This window comes from Bos javanicus, chromosome 3, assembly GCF_032452875.1.
Source record: "Bos javanicus breed banteng chromosome 3, ARS-OSU_banteng_1.0, whole genome shotgun sequence".
Lineage (NCBI taxonomy): Eukaryota > Metazoa > Chordata > Mammalia > Artiodactyla > Bovidae > Bos > Bos javanicus.
The window spans coordinates 9223735-9248216 of NC_083870.1; the positions used below are offsets into that span (position 1 = coordinate 9223735).

The 24482-nt window shown below is 42.9% G+C and overlaps 1 protein-coding gene across 8 annotated transcripts in view; it reads left to right on the plus strand.

The window, feature by feature from the left end:
- Window positions 1-24482, plus strand: part of CD84 (CD84 molecule) — a 104287-nt gene that overhangs the window by 73668 nt on the left and 6137 nt on the right. For 2 of the 8 annotated variants that reach the window (XM_061401407.1, XM_061401398.1), the window contains 6 exons: window positions 1086-1427; window positions 19366-19617; window positions 20015-20134; window positions 20974-21006; window positions 23004-23101; window positions 24005-24067. In XM_061401407.1, coding sequence (XP_061257391.1) covers window positions 1086-1427; window positions 19366-19617; window positions 20015-20134; window positions 20974-21006; window positions 23004-23101; window positions 24005-24067 — 908 coding nt within the window. Of the gene's footprint in view, window positions 1-1085; window positions 1428-19365; window positions 19618-20014; window positions 20155-20973; window positions 21273-23003; window positions 23102-24004; window positions 24068-24482 lie in introns of those variants that run through there. The other 6 variants (XM_061401456.1, XM_061401411.1, XM_061401428.1 and 3 more) reach the window with 6 other exon arrangements.

Sequence of the window (24482 nt, forward strand, 5' to 3'; positions counted from 1 at the left end):
TTTATACTGAATACTACAATCCCAAAATTATTCCTGGATTCCCAGAATGACTCACGTCCCTTTCCTATTCTCTCTCAAAGTACCATAACCTTTATCTTATTTGTAGTTACCTTATCAAACTTGTTCTCTTCGTTTACGTTCCAGGGAACAGAAATCATGTCTATCTTTACTCACCATTGTACCCCAGTCTCTTGACATCATGCTTTAAAGAGTAGAGGCTCAACAAGCATTTGTATTATAATCAAATTAATAAATACTTGCTATAAGATCTAGAACAAAGTTGTCCTTGAATAAATATGTTCATTCATTCATAAAAGTATAAATGAATAAATGAACTTTGCTTACTTCAGAAGTTGCTCCAAAAGAGTCTAGGCAACACATAACTGAATTTAATTTATTAAATCATCCCACAAATATTTGCTAAGCACCCTCTATGTGTCAGGTACTCATCTACAGACTGGAGTTATGACAGTAAGCAAAAAGAGCCCTCAAAATCACTAACTTGGGGCATATTTACTCCAGGACCTCTAAAGCACTCTCTGCCTATATCTTCTAGGAATAGAGGCATAAATGTAACTCTTTTTTTTGTAAAGACCATGGCAGCCATCACAGGCTCGTGTCCCCAGCTCTTCTACCACTTGGCAATTTGACCTTGGGAAAGAAAATATTTACTATCTCAGACCTCAGAGGTTTAAATATGGAGATTTACAGCCTTAATCTCTCAAATTCCATCTAACTCTTATTAGAGTCTAGGTGTCTAGATAAATATGTTTTAATGAATGTATGGCAAAACCAATACAATATTGTAAAGTAATTAGCCTCCAATTAAATAAATTTATAATTAAAAAATTCACTGGGAAACTTAATTTTTGAATGAGAATCTTTTAGAAAAGTTAGCCATCATAACATGTTAAATATGTTTAAAGTAAAATCAAAAAAAAGAGGAAAAAAGGTATCATCAAGAAACTGGATCAGCTGTTCCTCAGGGAGATTCAAGCCTGGAGAGAAAGAGAATTCTAAAAGGAGCAACAGTCAAATGGTTATGGTTTTGTCAAATGTTTATGGTTTTCTATTTATGTTCTCAGGTCTGGAAGCAGCTGGAAGCGACACAGACATCTTCATAGTGAATGGGATTCTGGGGGAGTCAGCTACTTTTCCCTTAAATATCCAACCATCACAGAAAGTTACCATCATTTCTTGGCATTCCAAAACATCTGTTGCTTTCGTAAAACCAGGAAACTTCGGAGAAGAACCCATAGTTACCATAACCCACCAAAATTACCATGAACGAATAAGTGTCTCAGGTCAGAACTATAACCTGGAGCTCAGAAATCTGAGGATTGAAGACTCAGGGGTCTACAAAGCCGACATAAATGTAGAGACCGCTAAAGTGACGACCACCAGGTCCTACAACCTTCAAGTCTATCGTAAGTTGTAGAAAGAGAGAAGGCTTGTTTTTTTATTTTTACTTTGCAATTTGCTGTGTAAAAACACCTTTATTTCTGACAGTTGGGTTCCCTAAATCTTTTCATACTTATAAGTACTTACATAAATATATTGATGCTTATGGAGAGGGTATGGCTTTGCTTGCATTTAGCAATGTACTCTTCCTGTAAACCTTGTTTTTCTTTTCTATAAAATGAAAATAATCATACTATTTACTTCCCATAGTTATTGTGAATATCAAGTAAGATAGAGTATGCAAAGTACTTTTAAAAAACCCTTTTTATTTTGAAATAATTATAGAGGCATAGAAAGGTGTAAAGAAATGTATAGGGAGTGCCTGTGTGCATTTCACCCATCTTTTCCCAACGGTAACAGCTTACATAACTAGAGTACAATATCAAAGCCAGGAAATTGGCATTGGTACAACCTATAGAGCTTATTTAGATTTCAGCAGTTATACAGGCACTCATTTATGTGTATATGTGAAGTTCTGTACAACTTAGTCACATTAATAGCTTCATGTAACCATTACCATAATCAACAAACTTAAGTGGACCAACATCACAAGATTCCTTCATCCTTTACAGTCACTCATTACCACCCTCTTTCTCCTCCCAAACTCCTGGAAGACATTAATCCACTCTTAATATCTAGAATTATGCTACTTCACAAATGTTACATGGATAGAATCACGCAGTATGCATGCTTTTTTCATTCATCATAAGTTCTTTGAGTCACCCTAATTATTGCAACTATCAGTAGGTTATATATTTTTATTGCTGGATAGTATTTCATGGTATAGATGTGCTACTTTGTTTAACCATTCACCTACTGAGGGATATTTTAGTTGTTTCTAGTTCGGTGCTAAATCACTTCAGTCGTGTGTGACTATATACAACCCCATGGACTGTAGCCCACCAGGCTTCTCAGTCTGTGGGATTTTCCAGGCAAGAATACAGGAGTGGGTTGCTATTTTCTTCTCCAGGAAGCTTCCCAAACCAGGGATCAAATCTGCACCCCTTATGTCTCCTGCATTGGCATCACCTAAGAAGCTATTCTAGTTTGGGGGCAATTACAAATAAGTTGCTATGCATATTTGTGTACAAGTTTCTACATTAAATGACTTTCTGTTTCTTTAAGATAAATGCCCAAGAATGAAATCATATGCTAAATCCATTTTTCTTTTTTTGTTTATTGTGATTAAATATATATAACATTTAACATGTTAATTATCTTTAAGTGTAACACTCAGTGGCATTAAATACGTTCGCATTGTTGTGCAATCATCATCACTCTTCAGAACTTTGTTTTCCCCTTTTAAATAGATTCTATTTTTTAGAGCAGTTGAAGGCTCATGAAAAAATTGAGTAAAAGTACAGGAGTTCTAGACTCCCACATTGTCTATATCTCCCACCAGAGTGATACATTCATTACAGTTAATAATGTATATTGATACATCATTACCAAAGTCCATAGTTTACATTAGGGTTTGCTCTTAGTATTGTACATTCTATGGGTAATGGTAAAATACAATGATATTTATCCACCGTTATAGTATCATTCAGAGTAGTTTCACTGCCTTGAAAACCCTCCGTGCTCTGCTTATTCACCCCTCCACACCACCCCTGGCAACCACTGATCTTTTTACTGTCTCAATTGTTGTTGTTTAGTCACTAAGTTGTATCTGACTTTTTGCGACCCCCCATGGACTGCAGCATGCCAGGCTCCTCCATCCTTCACTGTCTCCCAGAGTTTGCTCAGATTTATGTCCATTGAGCTAGTCATGCTATCTAACCAGCTCATTCTCTGCCACCCTCTTCCCCTTTCACTTCAGTCTTTCCCTGCATCAGGGTTTTTTCAAAGAGGAAACTGTCTCCATGGTTTTGTCTTTTTCAGAATGTCTAGTTGGAATCACATTGTATGTAACCCCTTCAGGTTGGGTTCTTCCACATAATAAAATACATTTAAGTTCTCTTCATACCTTTTCATGGCTTGATAACTCTCTCCAAAACTTTTAAGTCATTTTTAGTGTTAAAAATATTGCCAAATTATTTTGCATTCCCATAAAAAATGTATGAATGATTTGGTGTCTCTAGCATTTAATGTTGTCAGTATATTTTATTTTGGCCATTCTGATGAGTGTGTAGTGATATTTCATTTTGGTTTTTAATCTTAATTTCACCAGTAGCTAATGCAAAATGCTTTTAAGAGGTCAAATATTAGTACAGTTATTATCACTAAAATTGAATTCACTGGCAGGTGTGTGGTGTGTTAAGCAGTGCTATTCAAGTTATGGTCTGTATGTGGCAGCATCTTATTGGAAATGCAAATTCTCAGGCCCCAGTCCTTACCTTTGGTGGTGAAGTCCAGGAATCTGTATTTTAACATTCTCTCTGGACTATTCCTATGTGTGCTACAGTTTGAGAAGTGCTCATCTAGAGTTGCCCCGTCCAATATGGTAGTCAGTAGCTACATGTAGCTCCTAAGTATTTGAAAGATGATGAGTACAAATCGAGATGTGCTGTAAATGTAAAATACACACTAGATTTTGAAAGGTTGCTGCTATGAGCTGTGAACAACACTGGGATTCTTGGCCTCTGGAGGAGGAAAATTTGATTCAGGGCCAGTGATGAGGCTTGATCACTCAGAGCTTTTTGTGTAATACAGTTTTATTGAAGTATAAAAGATATAGAGAAAGCTTCTGACATAGATATCAGAGAGGACAGAAAGAGTGCCCCCTTGTTGGTTTTTAGCAAGGATTTTTATGCCTATTCAGATCAGATCAGATCAGTCGCTCAGTCGTGTCCGACTCTTTGTGACCCCAAGAATTTCAGCACGCCAGGCCTCCCTGTCCATCATCAACTCCCAGAGTTCACTGAGACTCACGTCCATCGAGTCAGTGATGCCATCCAGCCATCTCATCCTCTGTCGTCCCGTTCTCCTCTTGCCCCCAATCCCTCCCAGCATCTGAGTCTTTTCCAATGAGTCAACTCTTTGCATGAGGTGGCCAAAGTGCTGGAGTTTCAGCTTTAGCATCACTCCTTCCAAAGAAATCCCAGGGCTGATCGCCTTCAGAATGGACTGGTTGGATCTCCTTGCAGTCCAAGGGACTCTCAAGAGTCTTCTCCAACACCACAGTTCAAAAGCATCAATTCTTTGGCGCTCAGCCTTCTTCACAGTCCAACTCTCACATCCATACATGACCACAGGAAAAAGAATAGCCTTGACTAGACGAACCTTTGTTGGCAAAGTAATGTCTCTGCTTTTCAATATGCTACCTAGGTTGGTCATAACTTTCCTTCCAAGGAGTAAGTGTCTTTTAATTTCATGGCTGCAGTCACCATCTGTAGTGATTTTGGAGCCCAGAAAAATAAAGTCTGACACTGTTTCCACTGTTACCCCATCTGGTTCCCATGAAGTGATGGGACCGGATGCCATGATCTTCGTTTTCTGAGTGTTGAGCTTTAAGCCAACTTTTTCACTCTCCACTTTCAATTTCATCAAGAGGCTTTGTAGTTCCTCTTCACTTTCTGCCATAAGGGTGGTGTCATCTGCATATCAGGTTATTGATATTTCTCCCGGCAATCTTGATTCCAGCTTGTGCTTCTTCCAGCCCAGCATTTCTCGTGATGTACTCTGCATATAAGTTAAATAAACAGGATGACAATAAACAGCCTTGACGTACTCCTTTTCCTATTTGGAACCAGTCTGTTGTTCCATGTCCAGTTCTAACTGTTGCTTCTTGACTTGCATACAGATTTCTCAGGAGGCAGGTCAGGTGGTCTGGTATTCCCATCTCTTTCAGAATTTTCCACAGTTTATTGTGATCCACACAGTCAAAGGCTTTGGCATAGTCAATAAAGCAGAAATAGATGCTTTTCTGGAACTCTCTTGCTTTTTCCATGATCCAGCAGATGTTGCCAATTTGATCTCTGGTTCCTCTGCCTTTTCTAAAACCAGCTTGAACATCAAGAAGTTCACGGTTCACATACTGCTGAAGCCTGGCTTGGAGAATTTTGAGCATTACTTTACTAACGTGTGAGATGAGTGCAATTGTGCGATAGCTTGAGCATTCTTTGGCATTGCCTTTCTTTGGGATTGGAATGAAAACTGACCTTTTCCAGTCCTGTGGCCACTGCTGAATTTTCCAAATTTGCTGCCATACTGAGTGCAGCACTTTCACAGCATCATCTTTCAGGATTTGGAATAGCTCAACTGGAATTCTATCACCTCCACTAGCTTTGTTCATAGTGATGCTTTCTAAGGCCCACTTGACTTTACATTCCAGGATGTCTGGCTCTATGTGAGTGATCACACCATCATGATTATATGGGTCATGATGATCTTTTTTGTACAGTTCTTCTGTGTATTCTTGCCATCTTTTCTTAATATCTTCTGCTTCTGTTAGGTCCATACCATTTCTGTCCTTTATCGAGCCCATCTTTGCATGAAATGTTCCTTTGGTATCTCTGATTTTCTTGAAGAGATCCCCAGTCTTTCCCATTCTGTTGTTTTCCTCTATTTCTTTGCATTGATCGCTGAAGAAGTCTTTCTTATCTCTTCTTGCTATTCTTTGGAACTCTGCATTCAGATGCTTATATCTTTCCTTTTCTTCTTTGCTTTTCGCTTCTCTTCTTTTCACAGCTATTTGTAAGGCCTCCCCAGACAGCCATTTTGCTTTTTTGCATTTCTTTTCCATGGGGATGGTCTTGATCCCTGTCTGCTGTACAATGTCACGAACCTCATTCCATAGTTCATCAGGCACTCTATCTATCAGATCTAGGCCCTTAAATCTATTTCTCGCTTCCACTGTATAATCATAAAGGATTTGATTTAGGTCATACCTGAATGGTCTAGTGGTTTTCCCTACTTTCTTCAATTTAAGTCTGAATTTGGCAATAAGGAGTTCATGGTCTGAGCCACAGTCAGCTCCTGGTCTTGTTTTTGCTTACTGTGTAGAGCTTCTCCATCTTTGGCTGCAAAGAATATAATCAGTCTGATTTTGGTGTTGACCATCTGGTGATGCCAATAAAATTTATACCTATTAGCAAGCTGCTAATTAGAGAAAGAAAATGCCTCAAAACTGAGAAAGTTGCACCAGGCATTTCACCCACAACATGCATTTAAGATAGCATTGGCACAAGGTGAGTTATCCTGGGTCATAAAACAATTGACATGAATCTTGAGGAAAGGCAGATTTCCAAGCAAATACATAGTTTCATTAACATAGCTTAAGAGAACATCTTCATAAGAAAAACGCATTGACTAGCTCAAGGTTTGACAAAAGTTCAGGCAACCACGTGTCGTCATGGCAACACTGAATTTTAAAAGAAACCTCCTTTTAATTTTGTATAGAGAAGGGAAAAAACATCTGACACTTGTAGTTTGTTTCTTCCTGCCACTTAAAAGAGTGGAAAAAAAGCGTCTGTTACTTGCAGTCTATTTCCTCCGCTTGGGGACCCAAACCTTCCTGCCTGTTACTCTCTCCATTTCAAAGTCTTATTATCAAAAAAGAAACCCATAAAATATCTCATTAATTATTTTTATATTGATTCCATGTTGGATATAGTGAGTTAAATAAAATATATTATTACATCATCTGTTTATTTTCACCATTAGAAAACCTTAAATGACATAAGTGAGTAACATTTTCTCAGCACTAATTTCTAGCATAGAGAATATTTGAATCATGTCTCAAGGATTTTACCATCTCCATCTGCCCCACAGTAGAAAAACACAGAAATGTGGCTAATACAATTCAGGTATATAGTTAGTCCACTAAAATTCAAGCTCCATAAAGGCAGAGATTTGTATATGATGTGTATCACTATATCCCCAGCTCCCACCTTGCCAGGCATACAGTGGGTGCTGCAGAAGTATCTGTTGAATGAAAGAATGAGTTAAGCATAGTAGTCCCGGGTCCTAATACAAGGTCTGGTGATTATAAGTGCTCAATTAATATAGCATAATCGAAAGAACCATACCCAAGTTGGACACTTCAGAAAATATCTGACTCATTCAAGACCTTTGCTTGTGAAAATAAAAAGGGCATTCAATTTTTATGATATTTGTTTTCATCCCTTTATATGTTTAGTTTTACCCACTCAGTCTTTAGATGTTTTACCGTCTGTAGTTAAGGCTGCTGCTGCTAAGTCGCTTCAGTCGTGTCTGACTCTGTGCAACCCCATAGATGGCAGCTCACCAGGCTCCCCCGTCCCTGGGATTCTCCAGGCAAGAACACTGGAGTGGGTTGCCATGTCCTTCTCCAATGCATGAAAGTGAAAAGTGAAAGTGAAGTCACTCAGTCGTGTCCGACTCTTCACAACCCCATGGACTGCAGCCTACCAGGCTCCTCCGTCCATGGGATTTTCCAGGCAAGAGTACTGGAGTGGGTTGCCATTGCCTTCTGCTATAAAATCTTAGAGAATTCCCATACAACAAAATCTGTGCTTTTGGAATAGTAAGCTGAGAAGACAAAGAGAAAAAACTGACATTTACTGGACAGTACTTGACTGACATTCTACTAATTTTTAAAAATACATAAAGATTATACATATTTAGGCAACATATGCACAAAAGATAATACAGTGAAATGCAACTCTCCCTTCTCAGGGGCAGTCACTCTTATCAGTTTATTTTGCCTCTTCAATAGAAAATTAAAGTACATATGAGCATAAATAGAGTGATGATAGATAGACAAATTGATGGATAGTAGAGTGGTCTATCTGTGTAATAACTCATTTAATCCTCTCAACCACCCTAGCTAGAGAAATTTGTTGTCCCCACATTAAAATTGAGGGAGCTGAAGCTCAGTACCACTGGATACCTTCTTCACAATTTTATAGTTAGAGAACAGTGGAGCCTGGATTCTGAAGCTGATCTCCAATGGCCTCCCCATTCTTTGACTTGGAAAGATGAAAGCCTGTCAGCCACAACTCTGATCTTCACTGCCCATCAGATTTGTGTAGGATATGTTGGGGGAGTGTGTAATTTCCTCGGTTCTGACTCACTGCAGCAAAGATTTGAAATGGTAGACCAGTGTTACAGCTCAGTTACAGCTGTTTTATTTGGCAGTCAAAGGATAGTACACCCTCAAGGTGTGAAGGTGGGCTGACCCAAAAGGAGAGAGGCTCAATCTTGGCTCCCCTTTTTAAATGTTTTGTCTCCTCCCCTTGAGCCTGCTCTATGTAAATTGGGCTAGCCAGGAAGGCTGTTTGTTTCACCTGAGGTTCTCACTCCAGTCCTCAGATTTTCTTTTGTTTCATTTTTGTGGGCTTTTCCCTTTCTTTGTCTTTTAGCCACCACCATTTTGGACCCCTTTTTCCTATTCTAACTACCTAACATTCCCCCCTCAAGAGGTGGGTGGCCCAATTCTTTGGGAATAGGGCGTCGAGGTCTCTCTGGCTACTTCCTGCTGAGCTGGGACACCAAAGGGCATTGGGCCTCCCCCTCTTGCTTATCGCAATCCTCAGAGTCCTTATAGCGGTGTCCATCTAAGGGTGAGTGATATTTCCCATGGTCAGGTATAGTTTTATACATCCTTGTTGAATTGGCACCGCATGTTGTAGCTTGTTGACTTGAGCAGAGATAAAATGGGTTAGACAATTGATAATACATGGAGCAATCATAAGCAGCATCAAATGGTGATAACAGGGATTAGTAGGGATATTAGCCAACTCCAAATCCTCCCTTGCCACGAGAAGGATTCCCAAGGAGAGATTGTAGCCACCCCAAGAATTCTCCAGCTCGTTTTTTGAGATCCCATAGGATCTGAATGTTTTTCTTGAGGACTGTGAGACTTTCTTTAACTTGGCTGGAGGTATTTACCCAGAAACAACACATTTCATTCAAGATAGCTCAAGTCCCTCCTTGTTCAGGGATCAGGAGAGCTATCTCCTATCTATTTTGGAGTATAACCCTTTCCAGGCTGTGTTGGCTCTTAAGAGCTGTCCTGAGAAATCTTATCCCCAGAAACTTAATTTTGGGGGTGTTCATTAGAATGGCACTCATTTGTGGTCCTGAACAGTTTTCTGAGATCTTCCAGGGGCTCACAGGTGTATTGAGTGTCTTCTTCTGTTTTCTTCCATGGCTTGACTCATGAGTAGTGAATCCAGGAATCATGCCCTGAAAACTTGACTGCTGTGGGGGTAGAAAGTATTACAGCGTAGGGGCCCTTCCATGTGGGCTGGAGTTGAGTCGTTGGGGACCCATCTTTCCAGACTGTAATTAGGACTTGAGTCACTGAAGCATATAGTGGTGGCTCTTTAGAATCTTTTGGGTCCTGGTTGACACCCCACAAGAATATATCTGGTTGGAATTACCCAGTGACCACTGTGTAAGACTCGAGGGTCTGAGCCTCTGGATCTAGGAAGAGGTCATTGGCATAAACAAAAGTTCTCACATATAGCATCTCATAAGGACTAAGACCAACCTGTTCCTTAGGGGCAATAGAGGTGTGGAGGAGAGCTATTGGTAAAGCCTCCTTCCATCCCAGGGAGATCTCCCGGGTTATCTTTTTTATCGCTGATTTTAAGAATTGGTTGGCTCTTTCTACTTTTCCTGAAGACTGAGGCTTCCAGACACAATGGAGATAATAAGTAATGCCCAACGCTTTAGAGACCCCTTGGGTGACTTTAGAAGTAAATGATGTCCCATTGTTACTTTGTGATGACTTGGGCAGGCCAAATCTCAGAACGATTTCATGGAGCAGTTTTTTACCATCTCCTTGGCCTTCTCAGTCTGGGTGGGAAAACCTTCAATCCATCCTGTGAATGTATCTATCATGATTAGTAGGATATTTATACCCTTGAGAAACTGGCATCTGGGTGAAGTCCATCTGCCAGTCCTTTTCTGGCTAGGTCCCACACCGTTGGACAGGCTGGGCCAGCTGGGGTCTTTGAGCTTCTTGGGGATTGTTTAATTGGCAAGTGGGACAAGAGGAGGCCAATCGCCTTACAGCTGTTTGGAGGCCTGTTCCTCTGAAGGACCTTTCTAGTAACCTTTGGAGGGCGTTCTCCCCTAAATAAGTGGTGGTGTGTAAGGAGTTAACCAACTTCCATTGAAGGTTCCCAAGCAGAAAAAGGAGTCCCTCCTTTTGGAACCACCCCATATGATCTTCCTGAAAGCCCTCACTCTTAGCTTTAAGAGTCTCACCTTAAGTATATGAAGGAATTTCTGGCAAATTAGCCCATGGAACTAAGGTGGCAACCACTACTACATCACTGTTTTTTAATGCTGCTCTCTTAGCTGCCTGATCATCTGCTTGGTTCCTTTGTGCCACTTCTGTGCTCCCTTTTTGGTGTCCTTTACAATGGGAGACTGAAACATCATCTGGCAGATGGACTGCCTCCAAGAGCCTAAGGATTTGATCACCATATTTGATTGGGGACCCTCGGGTGGTCAAGTGGCCTCTTTTCTTTCCAAATAGCAGCACGTGCATGTAGCACCAGAAAGGCATACTTGGAGTCAGTGTAAATGGCTACTCTTTTTCCTTTTCCAAGCTCTAAAGCTTGAGTCAGGGCTATAGGCTTAGTCAATTGGGCTGAAGTACCTGTTGGAAAAGGTTTAGCCTCTATGGTCTCAAGGAAACTACTGCATATCCAGCTCTTCTTTTTCCATCCAAGACAAAGCTGCTTCCATCAGTGTACCAGATTTCCTCAGGATTGGTTAGATCTTCCGACAAGCCCTCTCAGGGTTTTGTCCAGTAATCCAAAGTTTCTAGGCAAGAGTGAAAGGGAGAGAGCCCTTGGGGGTAGGTAGGAGGGTAGCTTGATTAAGAACCTCATAAGGGGATATAGTCAGGCCTGGATTTTCCATCAGCACTACTTAATATCTGAGGATCCTTTGATCAGACATCCATAAATGGCCTCTCCTATTCAGGAGTTGTTTCACTAGGTGGCTGGTAAAAGTAGTTAGTCTGCCCCCAAAGTGAAAGTGAAAGTGAAGTGAAGTCACTCAGTGGTGTCCGACTCTTAGCGACCCCACAGACTGCAGCCCACCAGGCTCCTCCTTCCATGGGATTTTCCAGGCAAGAGTACTGGAGTGGGGTGCCATTGCCTTCTCCAGAGAGTTTAAAGAATCTCCTATCAGGACTGCAATAGCAGCAAGATTTAGAAGGCAGGGAGGCCAGCCTTGGGAAGTTGGGTCGAGCCTCTTGGATAAGTAAGCTACAGGCTGGGGCTCAGGTCCCAACCTTTGAGTTAACACTCCCAAGGCTATTCCTTCATTTTCATGCATGTACAGGTGGAATGCTTTTTCTGGGTCTGGCAATCTCAAGGCTGTCCTTGAGTTAAGGCTTCTTTTAGTGTATCCTCTGCCTCCTTTTGAGGACTTCCCCACATCAATGGGATTAAATCACCCCCTCCCTTCAAGCTTTCATATAAGGCCTGGGCAATTAGATCATAATTGGGTGTCCAGATTCTACAATACCCGGTTAGCCCCAGGAAATCTCATGGTTGTTTTCGAGTCGTGGGGGAGGGCAACTGGAAGATTCCTTGTACTTGATCAAAGGACAACCTCCTAGATGACCCATGTGTAATCTGAACTCCCAGGTAGGTGACCTTTGTCTTGACCATCTGTGCCTTAGCACAGACTTTATATCCCCTCTCTGCCAAAAGTTAAGAATCTGAATTGCATGTTGTTGGGCATTTTTCTCATCCGGAGAGCAGATAGTAGGTCTTCTACATATTGTAATATTTTCCCAAAGGTCCCAGAATCAGATCTAGGGGATCCCAGCTAAAAGCCTGCTCAAACAGGTAGGGGCTATCTCTGAACCCCTGAGGTAATACTGTCCAAGTCATCTGTTGGTGTTTTTCTCCTGGAGCCTCCCAGTCGAAGGCAAAAAGATATTGGGATTCTTTAACCAGTGGCATGCAAAAAAATGCATCCTTAAGATCCAGGACTGTAAACTACTTGGCACTGGGCAGGATTTATCCCAAGAGTGCATAGGGATTGGGTACTGTGGGATGGAGGGGGACCACAGCTTCATTTATAATCCAGAGATCTTGAACCATTCACCAGGTCCGATCCTTTTTCTTTACAGGGAGGATTGGGGTGTTACACGGTGAACTGGTGAGGACCAATAGCCCACAGGCAAGGAATTTTATTAGCGATTGTAGTCTTTCCCAAGCTTCTCTTCTGAGAGGTATTGTTTCCAGTTTGGAAGCCAAGTGGGATCTTGGAGGACAATGATGACCAGTTCAGCTTGGTGGGCTTGTACAAGAGTTCCCTGGTCCCAAACCTGGGGGTTAATTTTGTCCTCCCATAGTTTTTGGTCCCTCCCTATTGGAGAGGGTATATTGGATTCCTCAGTAGTAACCAGAAGCTGTAGAAAAGCTTCCTGTCACAAGGGTGGTCCCCAGTTTCGTGAGTTTATCTCTTCCCAATAAAGAAGTAGGACACTCAGGGACCACCAGAAACTGGTGGGAAAATATTTGTCCATTCCAGCAACAAAGAAGTGCTTGGGTGAATCTTTTTGTAATTGTTTTTCCTGTAACACCCAAAATGGTACAGGTTTGGGAGGAGAAGCCTCTAGAATAGGAGGTCAGGACACAGTAGGTAGCCCATGTGTCAACCAAGAAATTCTCAGACCTACCTGCCACATCCAGCTGCACCCTTGGCTCCAGCCCCGTGATGATTATCTGTGACAGGCAGGCTGGCTGGAGCGGGCCACTTCAGTCCTGTTAAACCATCGTGAGGGAAGGCTTGGAGCTTGACCTTGAGGCTCTTGGGTCCCAAGGGCAGAATGCCACCCAATGTCCCAATAGATGGCATTTGTAGCAAGCCATTTAGGAGACTTGTCATGGTTTGGACACTCTTTGGCCCAGTGTCCCACCTGTCTACAGATTAGGCATTTGCCTTGTGCCTTGTCCTTTAAGAACTCGGGGTTCGCCATAGTGCTTCCCTGGAGGACGGCCAGCATCTGGGTATGCCTTGTCTCTTTCCTTTTCTCCCTTTCCTCGGCCTTGACGTCCCTCTCTCGTTCTCTGTTATAAAAGGTACTGGTGGCTGTCTGGACCATCCCGTTTAAAGAAGCAGAAGGGTCCTTCTGCTGTAGTTGTTGTAACTTTATCCTAATATCTGATGCACATTGGGACAGGAATTTGTCCTTTAAAATCACCTGTTCCTTGTAAGAGTCGAAGTTCAGATTGGTAAACTTTTGGAGGGCCTCTTTTAGCCTTTCCAGAAAGGCAGTGGGGTTCTCACTGGACTGCTGACTTATTGCTGAGACCCAGGCATAGCTGATTACTTTTTGCTGGGCTGCTTTTAGCCCTACCTTTACACAGATCAGAAAGTAATCCCTTTCCCAGATGTGCTCAGGGTCATTATAATTTCAGTTAGGATCTGAGGAGGGGACTGCAGTTTCCCCCACTGGATATTTACTGCTTGACTTGTTGAAGCCCTGTAGCATACCCTCAGGCTTCCTTTATGACCCTAGCATACTCAGGGTCAGATAAAGTTTGACTCAATATGACCATGATGTCCTTCCACGTCAAGTCAAAGGCCAAGGTAATGTGTTGGAATGTATCTATATATTTGCCTGGGTCATCTGGATAGCTTTCCAGGTCTTGTTTTATCAGTCTTAGTTCTAAGTGGGAGAAGAACTTATGGACCCAGGTTGATCCAAATTCTCCTCCAGTTTCACTAAGGGACATACTTGAGTTGGCTTTTGTGGAGGGGGTGCTCCCAGATATGGGGGCACACTTGGATACAAGGAAAGAACACCAGGCAACTCGGGAGCCATGGGAGGTGAGCCTTCATGGGAGGCTTCCTTCTCTTAGTTGTCTATGCCTAACACCATTTGCCTAGTAGGCTCACTTTTAGGGCATACAACAATCCCATACTTAAGACAGAGTTCCTTCATATTTCTTAGGTGGAAGAAAATTTGGACATAGGTGATCTCTGTCCATTTCCCTTATCTTTTGCAGAATAAGTCCAACTGTAGGATGGTATTGTAATTTAAACTCCCATCATCAGGCCAGTGTTCCTTATCCCCCAGAGAATACTGTGGCCACGAAGTGGCACAAAAGAATTTTAAGCAACTTTTCCTTAGAGGATCAAACAACTTTCAGTTATCAAGGATGCATCTCAAGGGCACCTGTAAGGAAGTTGATTGGTTATTTCCCATCTAAAAGACAGTGATGACAGGGAGAAAAAGAAAAAAGGAGAAGAAACTAATAGACCTTCTTCTATTTTTATGGGTGGACTTCCTTAGGGGTGAGTCTTTCTAAAGATTATCCTACCCAGTACTGTTGCAACCTGAGAGCTAAGGGTCAAGGTGCGGATCCCCAGGGAGTTTGAGGCTTGACAATCTCCTAGAGATCAACATTTCATTGTCATAGGCCCACTTTAGGTAGTAACAGAAGTAATGGCAAAGGAGAGGGTTACCTGGTCCTGTTAGGGGCATTAAGAGTATTTTAATAATAAGCTGGGTGGTGATGTTGCCTACAAGGGGGCAGGGTCCTGGTTGCAGGAGTTAGTAAGTGACTTGAGAACAAATTAATAAGAGGCAACAGATCAGGTGTTCCATAAAAGTGGAGTGGAGATTTGATCAGGGTTATGTTTGTAACCTTCTCCTTGGAGAAGGCAATGGCAACCCACTCCAGTATTCTTGCCTGGAAAATCTCATGGACGGAGGAGCCTGATAGGCTGCAGTCCATGGGGTCGCTAAGAGTCGGACATGACTGAGCGACTTCGCTTTCACTACTTTTGTAACTTTAGGGGAAGGGTGGTAAGGGTTTGGGCCCAAAAGGCCTGCAGGGTTCACTCCCAAAGTGGCAAACATTGTCCCTGGAAGCCCAATTGCTCTTGAAGGGATGCCACCAACAGATGGACCTCTAGCAGGCACTGTGGGCCTGTCACCCACCCTAACAGGTTCACTGAGAGGCGCTGTTGATACACATGTTGTAGGAAACATGGAAGATGAAGGCCTGAATCTCTAGAGGGATTGGATATTATATAGTACTTCCCTCCCAAGGGCCAGCTATTTTCTGGTTGTCCCTCCAGAAGATTGTAGAGGCAACATGGTGGGCCTGTAAGAGCATGAAACAGGAGGGAAGGGGCCAGGGCACAACTTTTGAAAGAATGACATAGCCCAAGGGCATAGGCATAACATAAACTGATCAGAATCAAATGGGTCCAAGATGGCAGACAAGTCAAATTCAACTAGGCCTTGATCCTCAATCTGCAAGCTAAATGACACACCCAAAGGCGCCATGACAGTTCCAAGGCACTACCAAAAGACCAAGGAGTGGATGGCTCCCCAATTGTTGGAAAGATCCTCCCACCCATTAGCATATGACATCGGCCAGCTCACAAAAACTAACCACACATTTCACGGCCAACGCATTTACCTTCTCTGATGGCACACACTCTGTGGCCTGTGCTTCTCTCTGAATCCAAACAAATCTACCCCTTACCTATCACTGTGTCTCTCACTGAATTTTTTTGCAATGAGACATCAAAAACCTGAGTTTCATTAGGTCCTGCCATATGAGTTTGAGTCCCAATCTTAGGTAAACAGTTTCAAACACAACTTTTGGAGATGGAAAGATGACGACCTGCCCAATATTTTGTAAACAGTGGCACAGATGGAGAGAGGAGCTGAAGAATGGGAGAAAAAGCAGTGGGATACTAACACATATACATGGAATTTAGAAAGATGGTAACAATAACCCTGTGTACGAGACAGCAAAAGAGACACTGATGTATAGAACAGTCTTATGGACTCTGTGGGAGAGGGAGAGGGTGGAAAGATTTGGGAGAATGGCATTGAAGCATGTAAAATGCACGATACTGGATGTTTGGGGCTGGTGCACTGGGACGACCCAGAGGGATGGTATGGGGAGGGAGGAGGGAGGAGGGTTCAGGATGGGGAACACATGTACACCTGTGGTGGATTCATTTTGATATTTGGCAAAACTAACACAATATTGTAAAGTTTAAAAAAAAAAAAAAGCAGTGGGAAAAGCATGCCGAGGAACCCCCTTCATAGCCTGTCAGAAAAACTGCTAAATGCCTGACCTGTACCCATAGTTTTCATTGGCCTGATCCTTGGCACCAAGAACATTAAGAACAGAATAACCCTCACCCACTTGGGCAACAGCTACTAAGGCATAGCAGATAGTGGAGCCTTCAGGACACACTGAGAAGTAGCCCCGTGCCAGAGACCCTCAACTGCACCCACTGCTGCTCACCTGTTCACAGGGGGTTCAAGGAAACAAGAAACTCGAGATTGTAAAGGAATTAAGATTTGTTAGCCATATGTCCTTCCAGCGATCGGGGCAAGGACCTCTTACCTTAACTGGAGGTCTTCTGGAATCTGAGACTGAGCTGTGTGAACTTCCTGCTGAGTTTGTTTTTGCTGTCCCTGTTTTCAGCATACTAGGCTTCTTGTCACTTCTACTGGGCTGGGTTTCCTTGGCATTCAGCTTCCACCACATGACCTTTTGCCACGTGACTGTTGTCAGGCTTCTTCTGTGCTTGGTCTCTGCCTCATGGGGCTGAGCTGAGGTTGTTTCAGCCAGGTTACATCCAAGTTATGGCACCAGATATGTCATCAGGGGAGTGTGTAATTTCCTAGATTCTGTCTTACTGCAGCAAAGATTTGAAATGGTGGACCAGTGTTATAGCCCGATTACAGCCCCGTTTTATTTGGCAAACAAAAGGTAGTACACCCTCGAAGCATGAGGGCAGGCTGACCCAAAAGGAGAGAGTCTCAATCTTGGCTCCTCTTTTTATATGTTTTGTCTCCTTCCCCTGAGCCTGCCCTATGTAAACTGGGCTAACCCAGAAAGCTGTTTGTTTCACCTGAGGCTCTCAGTCTGGTCCTCAGATTTTCTTTTGTTCTGTTTCTGTGGGCTTTTTTCTTTCTTTGTCTTTTAGCCACCACCATTTTGGACTTCTTTTTCCAATTCTAACTACCTAACAGTAACATCTCTTTGCCTGCTGAGAAAAATGAGATGGAATCCTATTTTCACCACTATCCACCACCTTAACATTCACTAAAAAAAAAAAAAAAAACTTTCTAAAAACAAGTGAACAACAAGCAGAGATTGAAACACTGTTGTTAATCAAGTTTCTGAGGAAACACACAGTTTGGTTCCTTTTTCACCATGTATATCTGTATCTATCACTGTCACAGCTAATCAAGGTCTTTACTCCAAACTTATTTAGAAGCTTTTTTGCCAAGTCATCACTAATTCTCATCTGGAATGTTCCCCTCTAAGAGACTCTTCCTGGAAGAGGGCATGGCAACCCACTCCAGTATTCTTGCCTGGAGAGTCCCATGGACAGAGAAACCTGCTGGGCTACAGTCCACAGGGTCACAAAGAGTGTAAGCATGCACAAGAGACTCTTAGAACCAGAGTTTCTGATTAGGTTGGAATCAAAGCCTTTACAGCTCTTACTTCCCATTTTTCACATCCTCACAGGTACAAACAAATGGTTTCTGTCTCTACACTGCCAAATGTATTGCTTTTACAGACTCTATGTTAATTAGAAAGTTATGTGCCAGTTCCTTCCTCTATTCCCTCCCTCGCATGGCAGTAGTGGAGGGGCAAACCACATCATAGCAGATTTGCCAAGAATTAACTGAACTTATATACTCTGAATATGGTCCTTTTCTTATCTCCTGGCAAAGGATCTTTCCAGCTGTACTTCTTCCAGCTCCAGATCTAGTTATTGCATGAACTTACATATAATTGGTTTTTTCGTAATCCTTTACACCTAAAACTTTTATCATTTACCTTTTGGTTGTTTTAGTAAAACCATTTTTTGAAATGAACTTTTAAAGAGGTTTGAAGTTTTCATCATGGGCACTTTAAAACAAAATAAATGAAAAAAAGAAAAGAAAAGAAAACACACATTGACCAGAAAACAGAGCCGAACAAAAATGTTTAAAGATTGTGTCATACAGTGGGGTGCTGATAAATTTTCAACCAGTTCTTAATGATGTGTGTGTCTGTATACACACACTATAAACTGTATTGACATAAAGGAGATGTGGCACACAATTGTATAAGTGATAATATACAATAGCCTTTATTGTAAATTCCATATAGCCAGTTGTTCTCACAGAATGCATTCACTGGTTTTCGCTGAGCATTTATATCCCTAGCCGACATGTGGTTGCAACTGATGAATGAACCAACATGAAAATGCAGGAACACAATCAACATAAGTATTGGTTGACATTTTAATTTAAGCTTACTAATAAGAAAAAAGTGATTCAGCGAAGACACATGTATTGGAACTTCATTTGTTCATCAATGATGTGAGTAACTTCTTTGCTGAACTGGATGATGGTTCTCAAATTCTAGAAGAATATTTCTGACTTTTTGTGTGCTAGTCACAATGTAAAATCTTCAGTTTTGTTTGTTTGTTTAATCTGCTTTAGAACCCTCTCCTCCATTCCTTTCTTAAGTCTGAAGTGACAATCAGAAAAGCAATAAATCAAGCCCTAGTTTGTAGCATTTGCCAATTCCTTTGATGTAAATACTCCCACTACAGCTGATTTTAAGTCATGCAGAGTTGGGAAGACATTTTACATCATTACAAGGAATAAATATGATAGATATAAATAACTCCTAGAGCATAGATAACAGTAAATTGCGACTTCCCTATTATTCTAATGGTTAAGACTCCGCACTTTTACCACAGGGGCATGGGTTTGATCCCTGGCTGGGAAATTAAGATCCCTCATGGCACTGCCAAAAAAAACAAATAAAAAAGTAAATTGTCTAAAAACATTAGAAAGTGATGAGTTTTGAGGATTTATTAGCTTTGTTACTAATAAAATGTATTTCATTGTAAGTTTTTAACAACCCTCATGAAAATGTCTGAAAATTTAATAGTTGACTCCCTCAGGCTGATATAGGTCATCTCCAGCTTACCACTGGCTCATGTGTTTTCTCCTCACAGGTCGTCTTGAGAAGCCAAAAATTACTCAGAGTTTCGTGACATCTGTGAACAGCACCTGTAATGTCACACTGATGTGCTCTGTGGATAAAGAAGAAAAGAATGTGACATACAGTTGGAGTCCACGAGGGGAAGAGGGCAATGTCCTTCAAATCTTCCAGACCCCTGACAACCAAGAGGAGACTTACACGTGTACAGCGTGGAACCCTGTCAGCAACAATTCTGACTCCATCTCTGCCCAGCAGCTCTGTGCAGGTAACCAAGCATCTCTGGCCATCTCTCTTGGAGTCTCAAAATTCACTCTGACCTGCAGCAAGGCCTGAAACTGGCCCAAGTTCTCCAGAGGAAGGGGCCTTCGTTATGGCATGGCTGGACCCAAGGTGCTTCTCCTCCCAGTAAGCCCCAGAAAAGAGTCCAAAGCCTTCTGGGAGATGCCAGGCATTTCAGGGTATTCTGAGGCAGTCCCCACTCAGCTGCCTGATTCAGTTTCTGATCTTGACCTTTAATAGCGGGCAGTACAGTTTTCCTTGTAGCTTTGGCACTCCCCTGGAGGGCACCTAGTATGGATAGTGCTCTTGAATGTGGACAAGCTTGCCTAACCTCTCTGGCCCATCTCCTGAGAGTCAAGTCTCATTGAATCTTCTGTTTTCAGACATCACAATGACCCCCCATACTCGCCACACTGGACTGATGAGTGGGCTGGCTGTGCTTTCTGTGCTTATAGTCATTCTACCTTCAGTGGTTTTGTTCCTTTTGTGCAAGAAAGGAGAAGGTAGGAGATTTTCTCACAAGGTAAATGTAGAAATGTACCTTCATTTTTTCTGGTATTGAAGTCAGTTATCCAAGGTGGGGTGGAAATGTCCTTTGTTCCAGGGAATTAGTCTTTCTAGACTCCTCAGTGCCCCATCTTACCCTCTCCCAGAAAGACAGCCCTGATTACTGTATTACATTACCCTGAATGGTCTTCCAAACATGTTTCTGGGATCAGCAGGATGCCATGGGTCCAGAACTTGGGTCCAAGTTTAAGTGAGTAAGTAACTGTTAGTCGCTTAGTCGTGTTTGACTCTTTGCAATCCCAAGGACTGTAGCCTGCCAGGCTCTTCTGTCCATGAAATTCTCCAGGCAAGAATACTGGAGTGGGTTGCCATTTCCTTCTCCAGGTCTCCTGTAGGGAAAATCAGAATTGGACACCTCAAGTCAAAGAGAGCCCCTGGGTTCAAGTTTAGCACTGCCATTAACAAACTGTGCTCCATGGGGCACATGTATTTACCTCTCCAACTCAGTGTTCTCACACGTGAAATAAGATTTGGACTAAGTCTCCAAGGTCACTTCCAAGTCCACCAAAACTGTGACCTTTGAAATGTCATTGAGGGACAAGTATTAGTTGTCACTAGATCCCTTTGGGTCCCTCTGGATCATTCTGTAATTGTAACCATTCTAAACTCAGAAAACCTGATCTTGGGCCCTAGGGGAGTCCACCCTTCTATTCCTCTTAATTCTGTGTCCACTCAAAATCTTCCTTTCCCACCCATCATAATAGCAACCATGGATGTAGAGAGGCTCTACCTCTGATTCCATGTTCCTAACTCTCTTTTGGGTCTGATTCCTCAGGTTCCTTCTTGAAGAAGTTCAGTAAGAACCCTGGTAAGTTCTCAACCACTAGTTTCCCTGGATGACAACTGGAAGAGATGAGTTCACAGTAGAGTGGTGAAGCCTAAGCTTGTACTTTGCAGACATCTGGGGTGAAGGTCCCAGCTTGACCATCTATCAGCTACCAATTATTTTATCACTGTCTTGGTTTTCTCAGTTGTAAAATACATGTAAAACCAGGTTGTGCAGCATATACTTACTGAACAGATTTAATGAATTACACATATAAAGTACTTGGCCAAGTGCCTGGTACATCGTGAGTACTTAGATACTATCCTTACAATTGACATACCTGGGCTTGGCACAGAAGGAGGCATCCTGGGCGAAGAGAGTCTGTAATATGAACTGTAGCTCAAATAATCTCTTGATGGGGAGAAGTCACACCACCTCCTCAGGCCATAGGTGATCTTCAGGGCTCCTCAAAGAGGCCTTTGCCCTCAATCCCTCACAGCCTTGTTGAAGGGAAGAAGTCCTATTTTTTCATCTGCAAATGAAATAAGAGAGAGCACTGAATCTGGTTCACTCACCAAGTCTGAGGCAGGGACTGCTGCTGCTAAGTCGCTTCAGTCATGTCCAACTCTGTGCGACCCCATAGATGGCAGCCCACCAGGCTCCCCTGTCCCTGGGAGTCTCCAGGCAAGAACACTGGAGTGGGTTGCCATTTCCTTCTCCAGAGGCAGGGACTGGGACAGGACTATACTCTGAAACACTTGATCCCTGTAGTAATAGCACTCAGCCCAGACCTGTTGTCTGCAGATATGTTGGTGCTTTGGAATATGAAGGCCCTCAATTCTGGCTATCTGTTTTCAACTTGACCCTCAAATGTTCCACATTAGGAGCAAAGAAAAGCAGTACAAAGGGAGAAATGCATCTATTAGTCCATGAATTCTTAAAACAGACACTCAGTTGTGTCCGACTTTTTTCAATCCCATAGCCTGTAGCCACTAAGTTCTTCTGTCCATGGAATTCTTCAGGCTAGAATACTGGAATGGGCAGCCATTCCCTTCTCCAGGGGATCTTCCCAAACCAGAAACTGAACCCTGGTCTCCCCTTGTAGCTCAGCTGGTAAAGAATCTGCCTGAAATGCAGGAGATTCCGGTTGTATTCCGGGGTTGGGAAAATCCCCTGGAGAAGGGATAAGCTACCCACTCTAGTATTCTTGGGCTTCCCTGTTGGCTCAGATGGTAAAGAATCTGCTTGCAATGTGGGAGACTTAGGTTCGATCCCTGGGTTTGGAAGATCCCTTGGACGAGGGCATGGCAACCCACTCCGGTATTTTTGCCTGGAGAATTCCAAGGACACAGGAGCCTGGTAGGCTACAGTTCATGGGGTCACAAAGAGTCAGACATGACTAAGCCCAGCACAGTTCCCATATTGCAGGCAGATTATCATCTGAGTCACTAGGTGAACCCTGAATTCTTAAAAGTAGGAATTCTTAAATTCCTCTCACTGAGCTTGGCAGGTAGAGAGTTTAACAAATGTTTGAATCAATCAGTCAAGTAACAAATATGTGTGGAGTACCTCTTACATGTCTAACACTGAAGTGGTAAAAGAAAGATATGTACCAGAAGAGACCAACACAGTGTATAACTAGAGAGAATCAATCTAATTGAAAAACTAAGACCGTCACATGAAAAGACTAGCCATACAAGGCAGTCAATGCTAAATGCTGGAGATACTAAGGAAGACCCTGGGTGGAAAAGCTACCTGCAGTGCCCACACAGAGGTTGGGGAGAATCTCTTTATCCTAATGTGGACTGAAAAGAATTCCCACTGAGCTCTGGGTAAGACCTGAGCCAGGTGTCTCCTGTACTGCATGGCATCCCTAAGAGAGAGACAAGCAAGGATTCAAACATCCATCTCAAGAGGACAGGAGTCATTTAACCTCTTGGGGTTTCATTTCTTTATTTGAAAAAAGAGAACATTAAGTCATCTCTAAAAATTCATCCACATTTTCATGTACTGTGGTTCTATGCTTGTTTGTGACTCAGATGCTTCCTCAAAGAAAACAATATACACATACATCACAGTTTCAAGAAACACCCAGCCAGCAGAGTCCAGGATCTATGATGAGATCCCCCAATCCAAGGTAAGGTGGTGCTACTCACAGGTCTCCACCACCACCCCAAACAGGGGGTCATGGGTAGCAGCCACAGGCCAGAGGCTGGGGGTGCGGGATCTGACCAAGAAATACCATGTCAGGGAAATGATCCTTCGAATCTTTCTATGAGGACAAGAAAGTGGCCATGTGTCACCCCCTGGTAGCCTCCTGGACTTGAGACCTCATGCTTCTAATTGGGCCTGGCTCCATGTTAGATGTCATGACTAAGAGTAAAGCACCTTCTATAGGGGACCCATACCAGGGGAGCCTCTGATATGAGGTGAGAGCTTTTATGTGGCCACTGACCAGTAAACAAGTTGCTAAGGGGATTTCAAGTGCACAAAACCTTGAGAGGTCCACTTGAACTTGACTTCTTGGTCTGGCTGCAGCAGCAGCTTATTCTCCACAGGCTGATTCACTCTGTCCCACAGGCTGCCCTCCCACCTTCCTTTTACCTGCCTGCCCCTCCCTCACCTCCACTCGTAACCAGGCTTCCTCATGGTATCGCCTTCCTCTGTGCTTCTACCAGCCTGCTCTCCTGAAGTCTCTAAGGAGAGAAAGGGAAATTGAAGTCTGCCTGGTCAATCCAGCCCTGTACTTGGACCAATAGTTCAGCTGGGTTTGTAGAGCCCATGGAAAGCTAAAATTCTGATTAAGCAAGACTCAGTCTGAACCACCAGACTGTTCTTCTTGGCTTCTGAGGTTCTTGTCCAATTGCTACCTATACCCACTCCAACTTCACCCTGATCTTCTCCACCTGGATGGAACCAAAGGTGAAGCTTGGAGAGGAGACCACTTAGTGAAAGTGAGAGCAGGGAGGGCTGATGGGCAGAGGAAGAAGTAAGAGATTTGCTGGGCTCCCTCACTGAGGGCAAGATGGGTGTTTTACAGGTGCTCCCCACCAAGGAGGAGCCAGTGAACACAATTTACTCCATAATGCAGTACTCTGATAAGGTAAAGTCTGTCTGATTTTTATCACTGTTGTCCTGTCTGTTCCAACTTTTCTTTGGCATCTTATCTAACCAAACAGGAGTAAAATAGTTCCCTTGGGACTCTGTGCTTCTCAGGATTAATTGCTGATAGCCTTGATCTCCTTCCACACATGCACACAGCTCTGCTTCCCAGGTCCAAGGCCATTTACAAGCTGGCTTCCTTGATTTCTGTTCCCAGCCTTTCTATGAAGGAGCATCTAGGTCTCTGAACTGCAGTGTGGAAACTTCAGCCTCTAATAACATCCAGAGCCATTGCTAGCTCACAGTGTATAAATTGGAAGGCAGGTCTGCCATGCCCCAGGCAGACACAGGGCCATACCAGATGCACAGATAGGCAGGCAGAACACAGGTTGAATCCCAGTTGCCACTGGTTCCCT